At 46.9% G+C, this 19077-nt stretch overlaps 5 protein-coding genes across 5 annotated transcripts; 2 read left to right on the plus strand and 3 right to left on the minus strand.

Moving 5' to 3' along the window:
* Positions 1-1429: 1429 nt before the first annotated feature.
* On the minus strand, positions 1430-5572 carry HD556DRAFT_1460881 (uncharacterized protein). The gene is made up of 9 exons (XM_041308233.1): positions 4444-5572; positions 4070-4384; positions 3769-4014; positions 3386-3709; positions 3043-3333; positions 2715-2990; positions 2457-2663; positions 2101-2400; positions 1430-2031 (listed from the first exon to the last, which is right to left on the minus strand). Exons 1-9 carry the CDS (start codon positions 5407-5409, stop codon positions 1804-1806), a joined length of 3153 nt encoding a protein of 1050 aa, XP_041152549.1. The 5' UTR covers positions 5410-5572; the 3' UTR covers positions 1430-1803.
* A 2717-nt stretch (positions 5573-8289) lies between these two features.
* HD556DRAFT_1451091 (uncharacterized protein) lies at positions 8290-9837 on the minus strand (the record flags this gene model as incomplete). Its single annotated transcript, XM_041307876.1, has 2 exons — positions 8290-9018; positions 9064-9837. 2 exons carry the CDS (start codon positions 9835-9837, stop codon positions 8290-8292), a joined length of 1503 nt encoding a protein of 500 aa, XP_041152550.1.
* Positions 9838-10860: 1023 nt separating this feature from the next.
* Positions 10861-13087, plus strand: HD556DRAFT_1460885 (uncharacterized protein; the record flags this gene model as incomplete). The annotated part of the gene is made up of 4 exons (XM_041308234.1): positions 10861-10944; positions 10995-12392; positions 12444-12588; positions 12639-13087. The coding sequence occupies 4 exons, from the start codon at positions 10861-10863 to the stop codon at positions 13085-13087; spliced, it is 2076 nt and encodes a 691-aa protein (XP_041152551.1).
* Positions 13088-13741: 654 nt separating this feature from the next.
* On the minus strand, positions 13742-17413 carry HD556DRAFT_1314557 (kinase-like domain-containing protein; the record flags this gene model as incomplete). Its single annotated transcript, XM_041300950.1, has 22 exons — positions 13742-13996; positions 14047-14084; positions 14137-14167; positions 14219-14404; positions 14454-14510; positions 14560-14737; positions 14773-14879; positions 14936-15037; positions 15088-15303; positions 15353-15390; positions 15441-15471; positions 15533-15724; positions 15793-15885; positions 15912-16271; positions 16320-16544; positions 16596-16633; positions 16680-16710; positions 16763-16954; positions 17008-17036; positions 17103-17139; positions 17200-17349; positions 17408-17413. The coding sequence occupies 22 exons, from the start codon at positions 17411-17413 to the stop codon at positions 13742-13744; spliced, it is 2592 nt and encodes an 863-aa protein (XP_041152552.1).
* Positions 17414-18283: 870 nt separating this feature from the next.
* Positions 18284-19051, plus strand: HD556DRAFT_1424782 (uncharacterized protein). The gene is made up of 6 exons (XM_041304599.1): positions 18284-18304; positions 18352-18452; positions 18507-18777; positions 18834-18892; positions 18943-18981; positions 19030-19051. Exons 3-4 carry the CDS (start codon positions 18567-18569, stop codon positions 18842-18844), a joined length of 222 nt encoding a protein of 73 aa, XP_041152553.1. The 5' UTR covers positions 18284-18304; positions 18352-18452; positions 18507-18566; the 3' UTR covers positions 18845-18892; positions 18943-18981; positions 19030-19051.
* The last annotated feature ends 26 nt before the right edge of the window (positions 19052-19077 follow it).

Here is a 19077-nt window from a genome sequence, read left to right on the forward strand (position 1 = left end):
CAAACAAATTGATTTACAAACTTTTGAAAGATATCTGTGTTGTCTCACATATTGAGTCCCGAGTTCCGGGACCCCCGAACCCCGAAATTGTGGACTGCCGGGTCTCGGGGGTCGGGGGTCGGCGCTCAGGACTTGGGAAATTTGGGGAGATCAATAAAATTTGATCTACAATAAATTTGATTTACAAACTTTTGAAAGATATCTGTGTTGTCTCACATATTGAGTCCCGAGTTCCGGGACCCCCAAACCCCGAAACCCGAGACCCGGCAGTCCACAATTTCGGGGTTTGGGGGTGGTAAAATGTCTATGGATATACAAAAGGTTGATTCAAACATGTTTGAAAGATGTCTTACCCGGAACTCGGGACTCGATTTTTGAGATGAAAGACATCTTTCAAACATGTTTGAATCAACCTTTCATATATCCATAAACATTTTACCAACCCCCGAACCCTGAAATTGTGGACTGCCGGGTCCCGGGTTTCGGGGTTCGGGGGTCCCGGAACTCGGAACTCGGTATGTGAGACAACAAAAATATATTTCAAACACGGGTAAGTCAATGTGTTTGTCAATCAACTTGATTGTAAATTATATTTTATTGATCTCCCCAAATTTCCCAAGTTCCGAGTTCCGAGCTCCGGGACCCCTGAACCCCAAAACCCGACACCCGGCAGTCCACAATTTCGGGGTTCGGGAGTTGGTAAAATGTGTATGGATAGATGAAAGGTTAATTTAAACATTTTTGAAAGATATCCCATATGAAATGTCAAGTCCCAAGTTTCGATTTCCGGGTTTCTGGAGTGCCGAGTCCTGAAGCCCGAAGTCCCGAAACCCGGAGTCCCGAAACCCGGAGTTCAAAACTCGGGACTTAACATTTCATATGGGACATCTTTCAAAAATGTTTAAATCAACCTTTCATCTATCCATACACATTTTACCAACTCCCGAACCCCGAAATTGTGGACTGCCGGGTTTCGGGGTTCGGGGGTCCCGGAGCTCGGAACTCAGAACTTGGGAAATTTGGGGAGATCAATAAAATATAATTTACAATCAAGTTGATTGACAAACACATTGACTTACCCGTGTTTGAAATATATTTTTGTTGTCTCACATACTGAGTTCCGAGTTCTGGGACCCCCGAACCCCGAAACCCGAGACCCGGCAGTCCACAATTTCGGGGTTCGGGGGTTGGTAAATCTCGGTTTGGGGTTTTGCACTGAAAATTTGACATTTATACATATCTAGGCTCACCCATATATGTACCCATCTATGTACAATTCCCCCACATCAGCCCACCCATCTATGTATTATCCCCCACGTCGGCCCACCCGTCTATGTAATACATCCTATGTTGGCCCACCCGTCTATATAATTATACCCCACCTCGGCCCACCTGTCTATGTAATAAATATTTTATCACACCCTCGGCCCACCCGTCTATTTGATATCCCTTTCGTCGGCCCACCCGTATATGTAATACTTTTTATGTCGGCCCACCTGTATATGTAATACACCCCGCGTCAGCCCACCCATCTATGTAATATTCCCCTACCTCAGCCCACCCATATATGTAATACACCCCCGTCGGCCCGCCCGTCTATATAACAATATTTGCCTTACATCTCTCTTCAGCCCAGCTGTCTATAATATCCTACTCTACATATTACCCTGATGGGCCCACCCATCTCCATGAATGATCATATTCCCCCGGCCCATCCGTCAACATCAAGGATATATATATCATTGGCATACATGGGCCCACCCGTCTCCATTGGAAATAATATGTGTCCCGGCCCATCTGTCATCATCGAGAATATACACAACATGGGCCCATAATCCGCTGGCCCGTCTCATACGGGATATTATGTAGGTCGGGTGGCCCGTATAATACGGAATTTGTCACTGAAGGGGCTCGAATGAGGGATTTAGCCAAGAAAGTGCTACCCTTGACAGCGACACTGAAGTGCTCGACCACCTCATCATGACGTGCACCATTGAAGGCAATAATTCCTAGTTGGAGTCGCAGACTCGCCTGATGCGCGAAGCACAGATCCATCAGTCAGCGGATGAGCACAAGCGTGATTGCGAACAGGAGACTTACCATAAAGACACTACAAGCAATGGAATCGGTAGAAGCCAGCTGATTCACACAAAGCATGGCCTCGTCGTGTCTATTGGCATTGAAGAGCGCAATAGCCTGGAATATGATGAGGCACAGAGTATGCAAGACGAACAAACAACGTGCCTTGATCAAGTAAAGGAAGACAGTAGCATCTGTGTTTCCCTGAGTAAACGTGAATCCCAAGTCAAAGGCTGTCCTTGCGTCATTGAGGCGCTGCTTTCCGCAGAGAGCGATACCCTTGGCGATATAACCGGCCAATGATGTCCTTATGACAAGGGACTATGAGAATATCGAAGTCAGCAGGTTTTAGTTAGGGCATGATGACTCGTTGTTACCCTGGTTGCATCCCGAAGTGCATTGTCCCAGTTGAGTTTGCATGACAGAATGAAAGAGCGGTTGGCATAGGAGGCAAAGTTCTTGGTGTCAGCAGCAATCTCTTGAGTGAGGATCCTTTCAGCGGTAGCCAAATACCCTGCGATTGATGCAGCACAGGTGGTCTTGGTGATAGCAAGGAACTCAGCCGTGGCGATGTCAAATGTTTTCTGGGTAAAAAAGCTCGAGCGACACCTTACAAGTAAAGAATGAAATCATACCCTTAAAACAACCCGCTCCATCTTGGAAACATCTACCTTGTTGGACATGTATTCCTCCTTGAAGGCAGACTGGTCGACCTTGATGATAGGCTGCTCGGCCTCCAGAACAGGCTGCGAGTGGACAGTTGTCAAAGACAATTGCTGAGACCTGGGATCGGAGCTTGAGGTCGTCAAAACTGACTGCTGGAGGCTGGGATCCAAGCTTCCAGTCATCAAAACAGGCTGCAGAGACTTGGAATAGATGCCTCCAGTCACCGGATTAGATGTCATAAGTGTCTGCATGAAAAAGCTTTGAGTGACGCTGTGCAAGTAAGGGATGAAATCATACCTGTCCGCCACTTAGAACAGACTGTTCAGTTGTAGCATATGTTGCTGCACTGGACAGAGGCTGATCGACCTTGGAAATTTGATATTGTTCAACCATGGTGATAGGCTGTTCGGCCTGCAAAACAGGCTGCAACTGGACAGTCGTCACAGACGATTGCTGAGACCTGGGATCGGAGCTTGCGGTCGTCAAAACTGACTGCTGAAGGTTGGGATCAAAGGTTCCAGTCGTCAAAACAGGCTGCAGAGACTTGGAATAGATGCCTCCGGTCACTGGATTAGATGTTACAAGTGTCTGTGTGAAAAAGCTTTGAGTGACGCTGTACAAGTAAGGGATGACATCATACCTGTCCGCTGGCACTTAGAACAGACTGTTCAGACCCTGTAACAGTTGCTGCACTAGACAGAGACTGATCGGCCTTAGAAATTTGATATTGTTCAACCTTTGAAACAGGCTGCCCAGCCCGTAAAATAGTCTGTTCAACCGTGGTGATAGGCGTTTCGGCCTGCGAGCGGACAGTCGTCAAAGTCGGTTGCTGAGAACTGGATTCAGAGCTTGCGGTCGTCAAAACTGACTGCTGAAGCCTGAGATTGGAGTCTGCAGTCGTCAAAACAGGCTGCACAGATGTGGAATAGGGACTTCGAGTCACCGACTCAGATACTACGAGTGTCTGCGTGAAAAATGAAGAAGCTTTGAATAACGCAATACAAGCAAAGGATGGAATCATACCTGTCCGCCACTTAGAACAGACTGTCCAGACCCTGTAACATATGTTGCTGCACTAGACAGAGGCTGATCGACCTTGGAAATTTGATATTGTTCGGTGATAGGCGGTTCGGCTTGCAAAACGGACTGCGAGCGGACAGTCGTCAAAGACGATTGCTGAGAACTGGATTCCGAGCTTGCAGTCGTCGAAACTGACTGCTGAGAACTGGATTCCGAGCTTGCAGTCACTGACTCAGATACTACGAGTGTCTGCGTGAAAAAAAGGCTTTGAATGATGCCATAGAAGCAAAGGATGAAATCATACCTGCCCGCCACTTAGAACAGACTGTCCAGACCCTGTAACAGATGTTGCTGCACTGGACAGAGATTGCTGGGAGTTGAAAAGAGACTGTTCGGCATGGGAAATTTGAGATTGTTCAGTGCGGACAGATTCAGATAACTGCCCGTTCTCAAGAGACTGTTGGACCTTGGTAATCTCGACCGTGGGGAGAGGCGGTACGACAATTGAAAGTGGCTGCAACTGGAAAGTTGTCGAAGACAATTGCTGCAATTGAGAGGTGGAAGTGGGGCTTCCTTGAGTGACAGTAGACTCTTGAACTACATATTCAGAGCCTGGAACCTTTTTGATCAAAAGACGTAAATGAGATGGTGAAGGTTTACTAATCAGCGAGAAATTACCATTGTCACGACTTCCTTCAAGTAAAAGTCGGGAGTTTCTAGTACTGGCAAAGTACCCACGGGTGCTGCCCATACCGAGACTTTCTTATCATGACCTCCACTAAGGATGTGTGCGCCATACGCGGAGAAGGCTGCGCAAATGACAGAAGAAGTGTGCTGGAAGATGGCAACGGTTTGTTTATCGGAGAGCTGCCAGAGACAAACAGAGTTGTCGCTAGAGGCGGAAACTGCATGCATGCCAGCAGAATGAACGGCGATGGTGTTGATTTTGTACATGTGACCCGTCCATGGTTCACCGACCTGCGTCCAGCTCGATGTATCCCACTCCCTTATATTGGAATCTCCATCATCTCCTCCCGAAAGAAGGCGCTTGGCATCAGGAGACCAGGCGAGTGATCGAGTACCGCGACTGTGATTCAACGTCATTTGGAGTTTGCCGTCGGTGTAAATTTGGATGTCTTGATCTGTTGCCACTGCAAACGTATGTACGCTGGACCGCGCATACCGAACGCAGCGGACAGTATTACCGCAGGCGAAATATCCTTCTGACTCCCAATTGTGGGTGTTCCAAACCTTGACTGTTTGGTCGTTGCGTGCCGTTGACGCGGTAATGACGAATGCACCATCGGGTGAAAAGTCCAGGGAACGGACCGCACTGCTGTGGGCTTTGGAAACTTTGGCGAGAGACTCCCCAGTTTTCGCCTGCCAGGCGATGAGTTCGCCGTTCTCGTCACCAGTCGCTATCAATTCCCCATCTCTTGATACCGCCAATCCCATCACATCACCGGTGTGCCCCGCCAACTGCTTCAATACTTGACCTGTCTTCAAGTCCCAAAGACGGACCTTCCTGTCCTCAGAAGAGGTCACCATCAGCTCGCTATTGGGAATATCTGCAGCTGCGTAGATCGTCTGTGTGCGATCTTCAAACACCCAAGTGGGGTTGACGATAGGAATGAGCTGTGCCATTTTACAAGAGGTTGTTGGTGTTGAACACTGGTGAGTGAACTTGGTGCTAGAATGATTCTGGATGTAGCAGAAGTGGCGTGTACACTGTACGTTTCACTGTAGGTTTTATACTACTTCACCAGACGCTAAACACATACATGAAGCTGATATTCTTACAGGTACCTTGCTCGTTACATTCCAGGTACATGGGAACATAACACCGCATGCTTTTCTGAATAACTCTCTAGACAATCATCCGCCCGGTGACATGTGAACTCCGGCTCCCTGCAATTTTTTTTCAGGAGATTCGAGATCTACGCTGCAGGTGTGTACGCTATGTGCAGATTTCTGTGTGATCAACTGTTCTAACTCTACTATCATTGGTGGGTCTTTTCGAGTCAGGCAAATGCGAGTACCTTGCCTTAACATAAATTTTACGACGAGCTACATATGTTGGCAATGGGCTCACTATGCAATACAACAAACACTCCCTCAAGCAAACACGGAAAAAATAGAAATCCAAATGTCATTCCCTGGACCTGCAAGGCCGCTATGGTGCCCTTTCCTTTACATAATTTCAGTCTAACAGAGGGCCTGGACCAGTAACATAAGATGCACTAATCCCATTTTTATGTTTCATGTTCATTGGGAATGAAGTTGCGCCTTCTACCAGTGCAAGATAAAGAACGGTGTTGCCCTGAAATGTTTCCACACGGTCATAGCAGACGCACCACTAGTTGTGCAGCCCTATTTTCTCGGAGCTGTGTGATGATTTTCTCATGGAGGTTGGATAGTTGCGAGGCTTCTTTTTAAATATCGTATGTACACTTGCAAATTTGCAAATTGTTCTAACTCTGCTATCATCGATGGGCCTTTTCGAAATCAGCCATGGGTCTGCAATTCCGAGTTAGGATCCGGGCTATGAATTAGCGACTCCAGCTTGCCATCCAGGTCCGTTGTTTGACTTTTTTCTTACTCGCTGAGTTCGCTGATTCGATGGATTCTCTCATATAATGTTCGTGTGCATTAGCGCACAGCCTTGCGGATATCCTCCAATGTTGCATCGCAGCTCATTGCGATTTTTTTTAACTTGTCAAATCTGATGTTGAGCCACAATGCCACCAAGTTGATGTGCTGACGTTTTACCCCATTCCATGTCCACTGGTGCCAGTCGCATGCAGTACACATTTTTAACAAGTTCCCAGCATCTCATCAACCTTACTGATTACCGCATAACCTCCACAACAACGTTCGTAACACGCTTATTGAAGATTCTTGACCCTTCATTACCATTCCTCACCCGCTTTTGTTGTGTCTTTCACCCTTTTGCATCAAAGAGCGAGGTCCTGATCCATTGTACTCCCGGTGCAACAACCCTGCAGTTGCAAGGGGCATGTCACTTAAAATTACCACCAATAAGCAGACTACACATTCGTGGTTGAACCGTTCACGCACCCACGTTATTGTGCCAAGAGGGCATCTCATCGTGCTCACTGTGGACGAACTTTGCTCATGTGATCACAATGTGCATGGACTTGTGTAGACTATTTTTAGAGGATTGGAATTCTGGCAGCTTTTGTCTATATGCACAAAGGGGGACATGCGACTTGCATCACGTTCGACTGAGCTTACGGTGTGCTGGATACCTAATCTTCGCATCATCACGGAGGATTCATACGCCCGACTATGGTGTAACTGGTTGATGCTATGTACTAGGTTACTGCAAGGAATATGATGACTTTAGCATGAATCATTGTGCTGTTGTCTTTCATCCAAGCTTTTTGTTCTTTCGTCGCAAGCACTATTGATGAGTCACAGAAACAAGCGCGAGTACTTATGCCTCAATAGAATATATTTAGCGCCCAGGATTGTGACACCCACATTTTTTATCACCCTGTGGTGGAGGGAAAATCACTCTGGCCTTCAGGCCTAGGCCCAGGGGCGAACACAAGTTTGGAAAAGTATGGCACAGGTCTTCCCCAAATCAAACTTTGACAGAAGGTAAAAACTCCAGAGATTTACAAGCAAGATATGTTAAAAAAAGCCAAATCATCCCTTCACTGTGGTAAAGGCCTAGGCCAATGATCATGAGATACAGACGCCGGCTTATCCGTTTGTGATTGTCCGAGGTTCTTCATGATCAGTTCCCTGGGTCCTAACTTTGCACGAGTAATCACAAGTTACCACAACTTCTCGGACTTCGAAGTAAGACATTGAGTTCAGAAGAGTAACTTATCCCCATCGACTGATTAGTCATCTTGAGTAGTGCATTGATTCGAGGGCTTGAACTACTAGGGGTGGTATGAGATGATTTCAAATACACCAACAAACCGAGAAGTTTGCAAGAAAGTTTGGACCTTGGTCAATATAACAGTATTGATAGTTGAACTTCATGATGAGAACGCTCACCGGGTATTCGCCATTCTTGATTGCCTCAGAAAAGTATGTTTGGGGTAACGTTGAGTACTAGGAATCCAACGGGATTCAGTAGGATTCAGTAAGGTAGTCACATCTAAGTGACTTCAGTGGCTGACCGCTAGCAATTTCTGTTCAGCAAATGCTCGAATCGTATTGACCACATAGACCGAAAGAGTGACAGGTTGTTCACACCCAAGTACCTAAGATTGCCGCAATCCGATTCTGAACCTTGAACCGAACCACGGTTTGGTCCAGTAAGAGTTGGTCAGGTTTGGGAGGATCCAGAGGTGTTCAATAGGTTTGTGGTTCAGAGAATAATAGATTTTGATAACTTTGTAGAGTCCAGCAGACCCTGGATGATACAGAATCTCACCGTGTCTGTGTAATATGCAAAAACATTCGAGTGTGCAGCTAACAAAGGCGAAATATCAAGAACGATGGCAAAAGAAAACATTCCAACTGCTAGCATAACCCAGAGAAATGCTACTTGACCACCACCTTTTTCAAATCATACTCCACCACATACCTCTTCCCATCTGGCTGCAAAGCGTCCCAGCTAAACATGCCGACGTGTTCCGATAACCACACTGCATCTGCCTTCGTGATTACAGGCCCACGACCTCTGACATCCAGCCAGCCTATTGCCTTCGTGTTCATCATGAGCATATCTTCTTCATCAGACTCGGTTGCCAGCGGATTCAGGAAACCCCATTGCAGAGCACTCGCAGCACGTATCCGTGCTTGGATGAATCTCTTCAACGCTGGAGCAGTGAAGCGATCACAATTCAGCAATCGCAACTTCATCATCCTGGGCACGATATAACATTCTTCCTCAGAGGTGCTCTTGAAAGGCCTACTCATGACGTCAAAAAACCTATCATCAACACCATCACAGTTGTCAAGGGTGAGACTGCTCCCATTCCAATGGTGGAGCATGTTGATGAAATTTTTGGGTATGTCCATGTTCTCGAACGTGAGGTAGTCGGTAAAGCCGATGCGACCAAGAGTGTTGACTTTACAGTCTGTGATTATCGTGGACGAGAGACGAACTCCGATGAGGACTGCAAAAACAACCTTGAGAACATGGCTGTTATCCAGTTTCTCGAACGCGAGAGTTTGTAAACGGCTGAGTGAAAATGTAGACCCTGCTAATTTTTTTTGGTTTGTATCAAAGTGAACATCACAGAGAGTGAGATCATCGAGTATGGGAAGCTGGCTGAGGGTTCAGAGCGTCTGCCACAAGGAGAGCCCCTCTACGTTTGCACTGGAAGGATGGTAACGTGAAATGTTAACAGATGTGATTTTTGACATGAGAGCGGTTTGGGCTGGTCTTTTCAGTGAGCCATCCTGGAGGCAGCGACCGCTGATGTCAAGTGTATCTAAGACTGGTGTAACGAGGGGTCCACGGGAAGGGTGTATTTGTGTGGAACCTCCATCGTCGATAGCGCTCGCCAGCTTAAGTCTCTGCAACAATTTCGCAGGTCCATCCAGGTCGGTGAACAAGAAAGGAAGTGTGGTGCTGTGCAACACTGAGATGTGTAGACGACGGATGTGATCCAAGTGAGGCCGTAGCAACGCCCTGACATTCTGGGCGTGCTGACACTCGACCTCATCAGGAGTGTTGTGATCAATGATGCTGCGCGTGACTGTGATATCAAGCGGAAGCGAACGTGACCACCGCAGGCATGCTCGGATGGCAGAGATATCGGTAGGATTTTTGTCCACCATAACTGTCATCCGAGTCCAAAACTCGGGAACAGTCGCCGCAACATCACACCAACGAGAACAAACTGCAGCGATAGCAAAAGGAAACAATGCAGGGGAGAGGGGCTCCTCGTGTGTCCAGTCTTCGCACACGTGTTCGGAGTGGAATGATTCCAGCTGTAGGGATCTGTTCTCCGTGTATACCAGGTGGAAGATTCTCAACAGAATCTCAGTAGGGAGGTCAGTGGCTGGTGCGCAGGGTTTTGGGCCTGAATCCAATAACAGATAGCAACTACGCGCGATGATGGCAGTCGAAAAAGCGGACATGGCACTTTCCTGACTGATCGATCCGTCCTGTGTCCAGTATGAGGCTAGTGTATCGCTGGAAAATAGTAGAGTATGCTCACCATCACTTCAAAAGTTGCTCGAAAGTACGATCGCAATAACTGGAATGGATTGGTCGACTTGGAGGTACGGTGTCACACTCATTTGTTTGTTTCGAAGTCCGCTGCTTCTCCGAGTAGGCCTTCAGCATGTGTTGTTATAGCTAGTCAAGTACTGCTTATGATAGTCAGTCTCCCATAGCCACACTACTATTCAAGAAGGACGACAGCCATTCCTTCTTAATTTAATGCTATGGCATTCAAGTTCAGACCATCAGACCCATGTCAAATGTGGATGACATTGCTAGAGGACGTAAGTTGCACATTTGCTAAGTAACCACGGTGAGTTGTATTGGAACCATGCCTCTTCCTTGACGTTCGAGAGTATCATGCTAACTGACGCAGGAATTGCCATGAGTACAATTACTTTCCAGGAACGTGTACACGCTTCAGCTGGCCCAAGCAGTTGAGACACCCTGAGTACCTGATGAATGTGGAGCTCGTCGAGCAGAATCATGTTTAGAGTTTCATTTGAAGTGTTGATATGGTGATTTGATTGCTTGGATTTGGAAGAATGGATGTTTCTTATTACGTGCAATACATGCACGCTCCCAACAGATAAGTTTCAGAAGACAAGTTAAGTATTACATAATACTTCAACTTCCTCTGTCACCAAGCGCACTGAATGACCACCACGACAATAATGATATCCAGCCATCTACAAGCTACGTACGGATATACTGCAGCTCGTCTTTTTGTTTTTAATGGCTCAAGAAACGGCTTGCTTCAGTAAGGCCACTCGATGGATATTACGTGCACTCATCAGAACACAGACATGAGGCTTTTGTAATTGGGGTGTTGACCATGGCATGATAACTGTCCCAAAGCTCGACTTATATACTAAATATCGATCAATTTCCAACTGTCCCTCACTAAAACCCATCAGATTCCGTACTACCCATCCATCATGTCCTTTGCTGCAGTGGGATCAAGTTTGCGGATCAGTGCAGGCGAAACACAAGCGTTGAAGTCTCTGCCGGTGGCAACACAAGTTGGATCCCTTATCATACCAATTCGTTCCATGACTAATATGCATTCAAGATCACTGCAAAGAGGGCTCTACAGGGATCCACCGCAGATCTGGGAAGGCTGGTTGATTATATTTCGATGCTTAATACCTCCCGTTATTGTTGCTTGGCACCCATCTTCCACGCGACGCTTGATTCAATTCAAGTACCAAACTACATCAATCCCAAGACTATTCCTGCCATCATGCGTGCAAAGTGGTCTCTCATGGGATTAGTGAAAATCTCCACGGTTACCCCTTCAACTTCTGAGGGCGAGGACGATCCCGTGACAAAGTATATTGTGAGGAAGTGGGACGAAGTATACCCGTGGATGCGGTTCTTCGCTAGAAATTGCCTCCCTCCTCCTTACGATGTCTCAGTTACTCCTCCGCGCCCTGATCTTTGCAATGTGTTTGATGCCGCAAAATTGTGCATCACTCCGCTCTCATTAATCTGCACCCAATCGGAAGAAGGGCGTCATTTGCTCCGTTCTTCTATTTCTGTGCAGCACTTTGTTGCGCAGTTATGGATATTGATCGGAAACCTTCAGGGAGATGTACTACAAGGAGATCCTGGAAATACAACGGACGGCCTTGTTTCCATGCTCCGGGCGTCCTTTGCGCTAACAAACCATGTTTGCGTATCTGAATCTGAAGATCCAGACAAAATCACTCTTCCGTTATCGAGTTATATACAAGCTGCCGGAGGGGTGAAGCCCGTTGTTTTCACTCTTCTCAGATACATCCGTCGGATTACCAGAGATGCTGCTGCTGTAGAAGAACCTCGATCGTGGACGACAGGCGATCGGAGCATAAAACAACTTCATCTCTATACTGTTAGTCTCCATTATTCCTTTGAGTTTATCAAGGTTATCAGTCGCCAAGACGTTTCATGCCGCGCACAACTTATCCGCCAAGGTTCAATTCGCACGGTGGTGGATGCGATCGCTCAGATATTGCCCAAGATCTTGGTGCAAGCAAACAAAGAATTAGATTTTCATCCCCAGCTGGGACTCGCGGGTAGGCAGAACGTTCTGTGGTCAGGGTACGCGTACATTGCATCTGCTATTCGCGATGCAGATGACGGGGTGGCATGTGTATGCCAGGCAATCGATGCTGGCCTCATTCAAACGTTGGAGAAGGGGGTTGTTTGCCCGCCTCACGCCAATCGTCGCGATCACCCAACCCGTGGCCGCTTGGGTGACATAGAGTTACTCTTTCTCCTCGCCACATTCTTCATGTATCACAGGGTCGTTGAATCAATTTTCCGACACTGGTTTCGCATGCAAAGTGCTCCTATGGAAAAGCGAGAGATACGCGACAAAGGGTTGGGGGTTGCTCTCGAACTCGTCCTGACATCTACTATCGATGCTATGGACCATCGCAGTGTAGAACCTATAAACTTCCACGAATACAGGTGCAGTGGTCCAGGAGTACGCTAATCATCACTAGTTCCATCATGTGGGTGCTCACATGTGCGCCAGTGTCCAATGTGCACATCCAAGTTTGCCAGCAAAAAGTGTCGGTGCGCAGGCTGCTTGGTATCTATCTATTGCTCGGAGAAATGCCAAAGGACCGCTTGGCACAATGGACACAAGAAGTGGTGTCAAGTTCTAAGGTGCACCGTTGGTGAGTCCCTCCAGTCCTCGTCTCATACTTCTCGTTCGAATCGCCAACAGGGCCGTGGGGCTCACGCGATATCCGTAAGAGTCTTCAAGTCATTGCAGGCTTCGAAACTAGTGAAATCACGGGAATGGCCAAAGATGTAGAATCACGCGTTCGTGAAGCACAGCAGCAGTTCCCTGCATTCAGAGATAAACTTGTGCTCATGCTAGACATGACTGTGTATCCGCCGGAGGTCCACGTGCTCCCCGTGCACAAGCTTGAGCAGTTTCCTGGGGATGACCCCATATGGCCAGAGATCGCTGACGAGATTCTCCAACGAAGCGACTCGCCACCGAAAGGATATATGTTCTCGGTGGTTAAGGTCCACTTGGGGAAGTCGAAGTTTACGTTGTTCAGCCCGAGCACGGCGTTGCGTATGGCATTTGTGGATCAGTACTTTTCGGATGATGAGGTATCTGTTGATGAAGATGAAATGAATGATTCAAAACCGTTAGGCAATTAGGACTTGGATTATGATTCAGAGTCATTGGATGACGAATGCGTGCTACGATATTTAACGGACCTTGTGCTATATGTTTTTTTAGTAGCTTTTGTTGACCAATGTGACTTTGCTTTGCTTTGTACAGGAAACGTACCATACTAATGTTGTGGGTTGATTAAACCGAGAAGTGGTAGAAGCGATCGATTGGTATTTCACTGGAATTGTAAGCACGCTGGCTTACCTGAGTTCTCATAATCAGTACATATACCGTCGCTGATACTGAAACATAAGCTTTCAGTATTTCACCTTTTGGTGTAACGGTTATGCGCGGGCGTCGGGCTGACCATGTTGCAGGAATTCAGACATTGTATCCAGGCGACGTCCATGATTCCTAATCTACACACGACAGAAAAAACAAGTGCAGAGGCAACATTAACTAGGACTGAATTCTAGTCCGTCCTTCCACAAACTTCAGGATGTCTTCGTCAGAGGGCCGACGCTCCATATCTCCTGACCAACAGGTCTGCATGAAATTCCAGTCGCTGTCAATGACAATAGATATGGGTGGCCTTCTGGGTTTTATTCCGCGTGATATATTGTTCATTACGGCGAACTGGTTGTGGATGTAATGGTATGGGACCTTGCCCTCCAATACCTGCAGAAATATGAGCTGATTCAATATTGATGATCCATGTTACGTGCCTGTAGCATGATCCCTCCGAAAGAGTATACATCACTTTTCGGAGAGAATACCGGCGCTGACGCATTGCCTTCATCATCGACCGCCAAGTATTCTGGCGGCATGTAGTGTGCGGTGCCTCCGCAATAGGTTGGCTTTAATGCTACTTGACTTATTCTCTCAGGAACGAGAGCAGAAAGACCAAAATCGGTGAGGCTTGCTTTTCCATCTTTATCAACGAGAACGTTGTTCTAAACAAGCTTCAGTTGGGCTTTCACACGACTCATAAATGTGTACGTACGCCGCTCAAGTCACCATGGGTGATTGACCGCGAATGCACTGCAATCTGCGTTAGTCGACTCTTGCGTCAACGACAAAACATCGAACATACGATACTGAAGCCCTTGAGCTATGTCCTTGAGCTAAAGAGACATCAGCATGCGGACTATGGTAGAATGAGAAATTGACCGAACCAGTGCAAACTTTTTGTTGTGAGAAAGCATTTCGTGCTCACGTTCAAGGTAACCGCTCAGCGCACCATTTTCTAACCATGGTGAGAGAAGTGCTGGGAGGAAGCCAAAGCCATCTGCAACTCCCCAGAGAGGAACGATATTCTCGTGCTTAAGTTTCAACCATATTTTAATCTCTCTGGACAAACGCTAAAGGACTAAGGTCAGCTGAATGAAAGTGGAATCCATGGCTACTGACATTGATAATCGTCAACGTGTCTGTATCGCCTCTCAAAAATATTTCCTTGACTGCAACCTAGATTACTGTAAGAAAGGCAGAACGAAATGACGGGCAGGATACCTACGTCAACACAAGTTGACCTGGAAGAAGACTGGTAGCGGAAAACCGCTAGTTGGACGGCATCGATGCCTCTCAGAGAGAGCCTACACCTATGAACATTTGCAAATCCTCCGGCGTTCTGGTGAACATTATTGAGTCGTTTGACCGAGGTTGTCAGATCAGCAGCACTGAAGATGATGAGCCTAACAGCGACATGAAAGAAGGGTCAGTAACTCACCCGAAACTTTGGACTAAAACTAAGTAGAGGACCTTCTCAATTGAAGGACGCCGGGATTTAACCGCCGACAGGCATTGTTGCAGCAAGTTCAGGTGCGCTTCATCAATCTTTGATACAAAAGTCCTTTGAGGGCTGCGTAAGAGAAACATCGCAAGAATCATACCTCAGCAGTAGGATGAAAAGGCGATGTACCCTTTTTCTTTCTTTCTGAAAGCACCTGACTCTCTTTCGAAATCCACCAGTACGGCACCTTTCCCGACAATACCTAGGGAATAGCGGTGTAAAAAGCGAAAGTTGATGAGCTGCACAACGTACCAGAATTACGACGCAGCCATATGAGTACACATCTCCTTCTTTCGTCGGCTTTGGTATTCCTGTCCGGCTACCAGTGAACATAAATTCGGGTGCAGTGTACCTTGCATCTCCCGGGAGCTGCTCGTTGAACATGTCACTATCTGCTTCAGCCAGTATTACAGAGTGACTGAAGTCTGCGATGCGCACACGGCCTGAACCGTCAAGGAAAATGTTATCCTAGGGATGCGGTGAGAATCTTTGCGTAACACATGTAATGGAAGCATACACCCGTTAAATTGCCATGTGCAACATCCTGCTTGTGTACTAAATTTGCGCGTGAGTTCTATGCACGCGCAGCTATGAGGGACACTGACAATATTCGATACCACGCGCCACCTCTAGTAGCTGCCCATTCGAGGTCAGAGCCGAAGAATTTAAGTATGCCACGGACTTTGAAATGACTTACAATATCCAGCTTTTGACTCGCAGGTAAAACGGAGTGCTCTTGTTTCAGGTAGTCGCGTAACGAGCCGCCTGCCATCCATGGGTATACGAAGGATGGGCCCGGGATAATTCCAAAACCGGCAGTTATTCCATAGAGGACAAGGATGGCCTTGTGCCTCAACCTTTTCCTGACACACACCTCGCGACAAATCCTCTGCCGAGCAATACATGATTTAGTGGTGATCTATCTGTACAGTGATGCTGAACTGTGTGCTTACTCACGTTAGATATTTTGTTCATGTCGTTGTGACCGTTAACATTATCCCTCAAAGTCTTGACTGCGACCTGTCGATTGATGCGTTGCATACTATAGATCTGTAGGTCCATAAAAATACACTAACCTCAATCTCCCTCGACTCATGCACCCACTTGCATTTCAAAGCCGCACCAAGTACGTCCAAACCATTGGAATAGTCGCACTTCGTGAGAACTGCTTGCGATATTTGTGTCACTGCGACTGGAAGTTGCGACAGCATCGTCTTTATAGTCTTCACAATGTCTATGTGTGACCACAAGAACTCCATAATTTGGCCAATCAACGGACGGTCTTCTCTGCTCCTTGACCAGCATAATTGCGCAATCTGCTGTATTTCTTCGCTGATACCAGCCAATTGGGAGAACGGTTTGCGCCCCCTTTGCAGTGCTCCCATAATGTGTATAACACTCCGGATCCAGGCATAAGGTTGATTGCCAGAAAACACCTGCATGATATCAGCAACATAGCATTTGAATGAGACCACACAACGCACCTGCATCATAATACAACCATACGAGTAAACATCCCAGGCCTTGGTTGGTTTAGCCTTATCGTCATCGTCATCTTCATCCCCATTTTCAAGTGCCTCCGGCGGCATCCACCGAACATTGCCCGGGTGACACGAGTTAAATGTAGCGTTGCCTGATTCTGCGAGGATCATCGAGAGACCGAAATCTCCGAGACAGAGCCTCCCATCACTACCAACTAGGACGTTGGTCTAAAATGTGGAACCGTCATTTATGCGTAGAATACGGCGAATGAAACCTACAGCAGTAAGGTCACCATGGACAATATCCTTGTTATGCACTACAGGAGATCAGTCAATCAAAGTGTAGAGCCGAGTGCTACCCACAATACTCGAGACCAACTGCTACTTCCCTTACCTGCAATGTCGAGTCAGGGTTGAACGCGTCTCCGCATATATAAAATGTATACCATACTCAACTTCCTCTCCCACGAGAGACCAACAAATTCGCGTTTCAGATAGTCATCGAGTGATCCATTTTCCATCCATGGAGTGACCAACGCGGGAAGTAACCCAAATTCTTCGGCAAAGGTAATACCCTCCAGAGGGAGAATGTTGTCATGCAATAATTGAATCCAAACGTAGGCTTCGCGACGAATCCTCTTTTAAGTAAATCCATCAGCAAGTGCAAGGGTGAACTACTTCATGCCTTCACCTTGCCTATTACTTTTAATAATGTCGCATCTGCAAATTGAGGGAGACACGGACTAATCAGAACAAACCCTTCGGATAGAACCCCACTGTGCATACCTGTTACCGACGAGACCCTGATGGATTTGACCGCGACCTTGATTGTGATAAATGACCGCAACACTGGAGCTATAACATCCCCTGTTTGTAAACTTACCGGACGTTGGACCCCAGATTGCGTAGACATGAGACATTTCCAGATATCGCCAACGCCTCCTGTCCAAGTAGGAAAGTTACCACCTCTTAAAAGATTTGTCGCAGGAATGAGATCTGGTTTGATCTTGAATTGAACGATGCCATTGCTCTTCTGTCCATGTCAGACATATGCATCATTGATAACGCTTGTAAAATCAAGATCAACTCACGTCCATTGTGAGGTAAAATTCTCAGTGCAGCATTCAAGATGAGAAGCGTTAGACTAAATAGCGTGCGACGGTATTGTTTCATCCTTATATGTATGGTTAAACGAATGCCGCATCATGGGGCAGTGTTTCGTCAGACTATGTGCATGAGGCTGCAGGGTCAGTGTGAAAACGGGGGTGATCGATATCCCTGACATGAGTTATTCATATCCTTCAGATAGGAAGATCCGAACTATGCACGTTTTGTTCGGGTTGTCTGCAGCCTTTGGCTTCTCTACCTGTAAAGTTAGTTAGGTGACGTAATTCAAATACCGTACATCAAAGTTCCATCCCCTTCTTGGCTCAGTGGAAACGTACAGAACGTTCCGTGATCATGCACATGATCTATTTGACTATCGTTTCATCTTTCCATCTTCAAGGATATCTCTCCTGACAAACCCAGAGCGCTTAAAAGTTTGCCCTCCCAACTGGCTGCGACTGAGGCATCCTGATCACCCGAATTCACAGGAGTTATCTCAATCTTTTCGAAAACATCTTTCACCCTCTTTTCTCAATCTCAGCGTCCCCACTTCTTTTTCCCTATCTCCATAGTAAGTCCACGTCATACGCCACCTGGAACGCTTGGCTTCGTTCTGATAATATCATAAAGCGAACACCCTTCCATTTTCCACGCTATCTCCACTTCTGAGTTCTCAGGCACAAGACTTCTGCCACTTGATTCGATACCTTTACCAAAGGATCTCACCACACTACTCAAAACTTTACGGTCTTGAAACCAGTCTTCCTCCTAATCGTCGGATGATGGATTACACGCCAAAGAATGCTGAGCACGTAGATTTTGTTGGGGAAGTGGACTATACTGAACACTAGTGGCTTCAGGAGCTGCTTCCAAGACCAGAGGTACGTTCCACCATCATCACTAATTCAGACGCTAACGCCTCATGCAGATGTGCACTATTAATCTGACACATATCATGAGGACCTGACGGCTTTCGCGAAGGCGAATTGATGGTAGGTCTGTGTGATTAGCGGAGAAGACTTCTGCGAAGTAAGTGGTTACTGCAATTGCCTGATGCGCGTTCTCACTTCGTCTGCATTCTAGTTTCGTCGTTTCTGACGCACGCACGCAACATTTGCTACACATGGTATCCTCCCGACGGACATGATTATTCCTAATGCCAGTTCGCGTTGTCTCTCGGTCCTGTCGATGATTTATCCTTGTGATGCTGATGTACTGACCATATGTATGTCAGCTACCTCTCACAGATGCCTAATCAAGAACCTCATCGGTGGGTGCAGCTCATTCGGCGCATTGACCGACCATCTTGGGGTTATTATCATGTGGATCACATCACCATCGATTTCAATCCCAAGTAAGTTTGCTACATAATTCGTGGGTCAAAAGCTGTATTGAGCTCCAATGCATTAGAATCTTCCTGATCCTTATGACTCATGAGGGTCATCTTCAAACAGGAGACAGACCTTAAAGTTGAATGCTAATGTCATTTTTGCGGTGCTATGAATCACATTGGCGCCAGGTATTCGACTCGGTGCCAGGCTCATCACTCGATCGATTGGTGCGTATCTTTGTCCTTTGGGTGCTGATGGCACCTAACAACCGAAAGTCGAGTATGCAAACGACGATTACAGAGCTCCTACGGAGGCTACAGTAA

The sequence above is a fragment of the Suillus plorans genome, assembly GCF_016647745.1.
Source record: "Suillus plorans strain S12 chromosome Unknown HD556scaffold_120, whole genome shotgun sequence".
NCBI classification, from domain to species: domain Eukaryota; kingdom Fungi; phylum Basidiomycota; class Agaricomycetes; order Boletales; family Suillaceae; genus Suillus; species Suillus plorans.

Bases quoted from the DNA above. Each gene is read 5' to 3' on its own strand.
- HD556DRAFT_1460881 (XM_041308233.1), bottom strand. From the start codon at position 5,409: ATGGCACAGCTCATTCCTATCGTCAACCCCACTTGGGTGTTTGAAGAT. The intron at 4,385-4,443 runs GTAATTTCTCGC...TTGATCAAAAAG, and splicing joins TGAAGGAAGTCGTGACAATG to GTTCCAGGCTCTGAATATGT. The intron at 2,664-2,714 runs GTATGATTTCAT...TTTTTTACCCAG, and splicing joins TGGAGCGGGTTGTTTTAAGG to AAAACATTTGACATCGCCAC.
- HD556DRAFT_1424782 (XM_041304599.1), top strand. From the start codon at position 18,567: ATGATTATTCCTAATGCCAGTTCGCGTTGTCTCTCGGTCCTGTCGATG.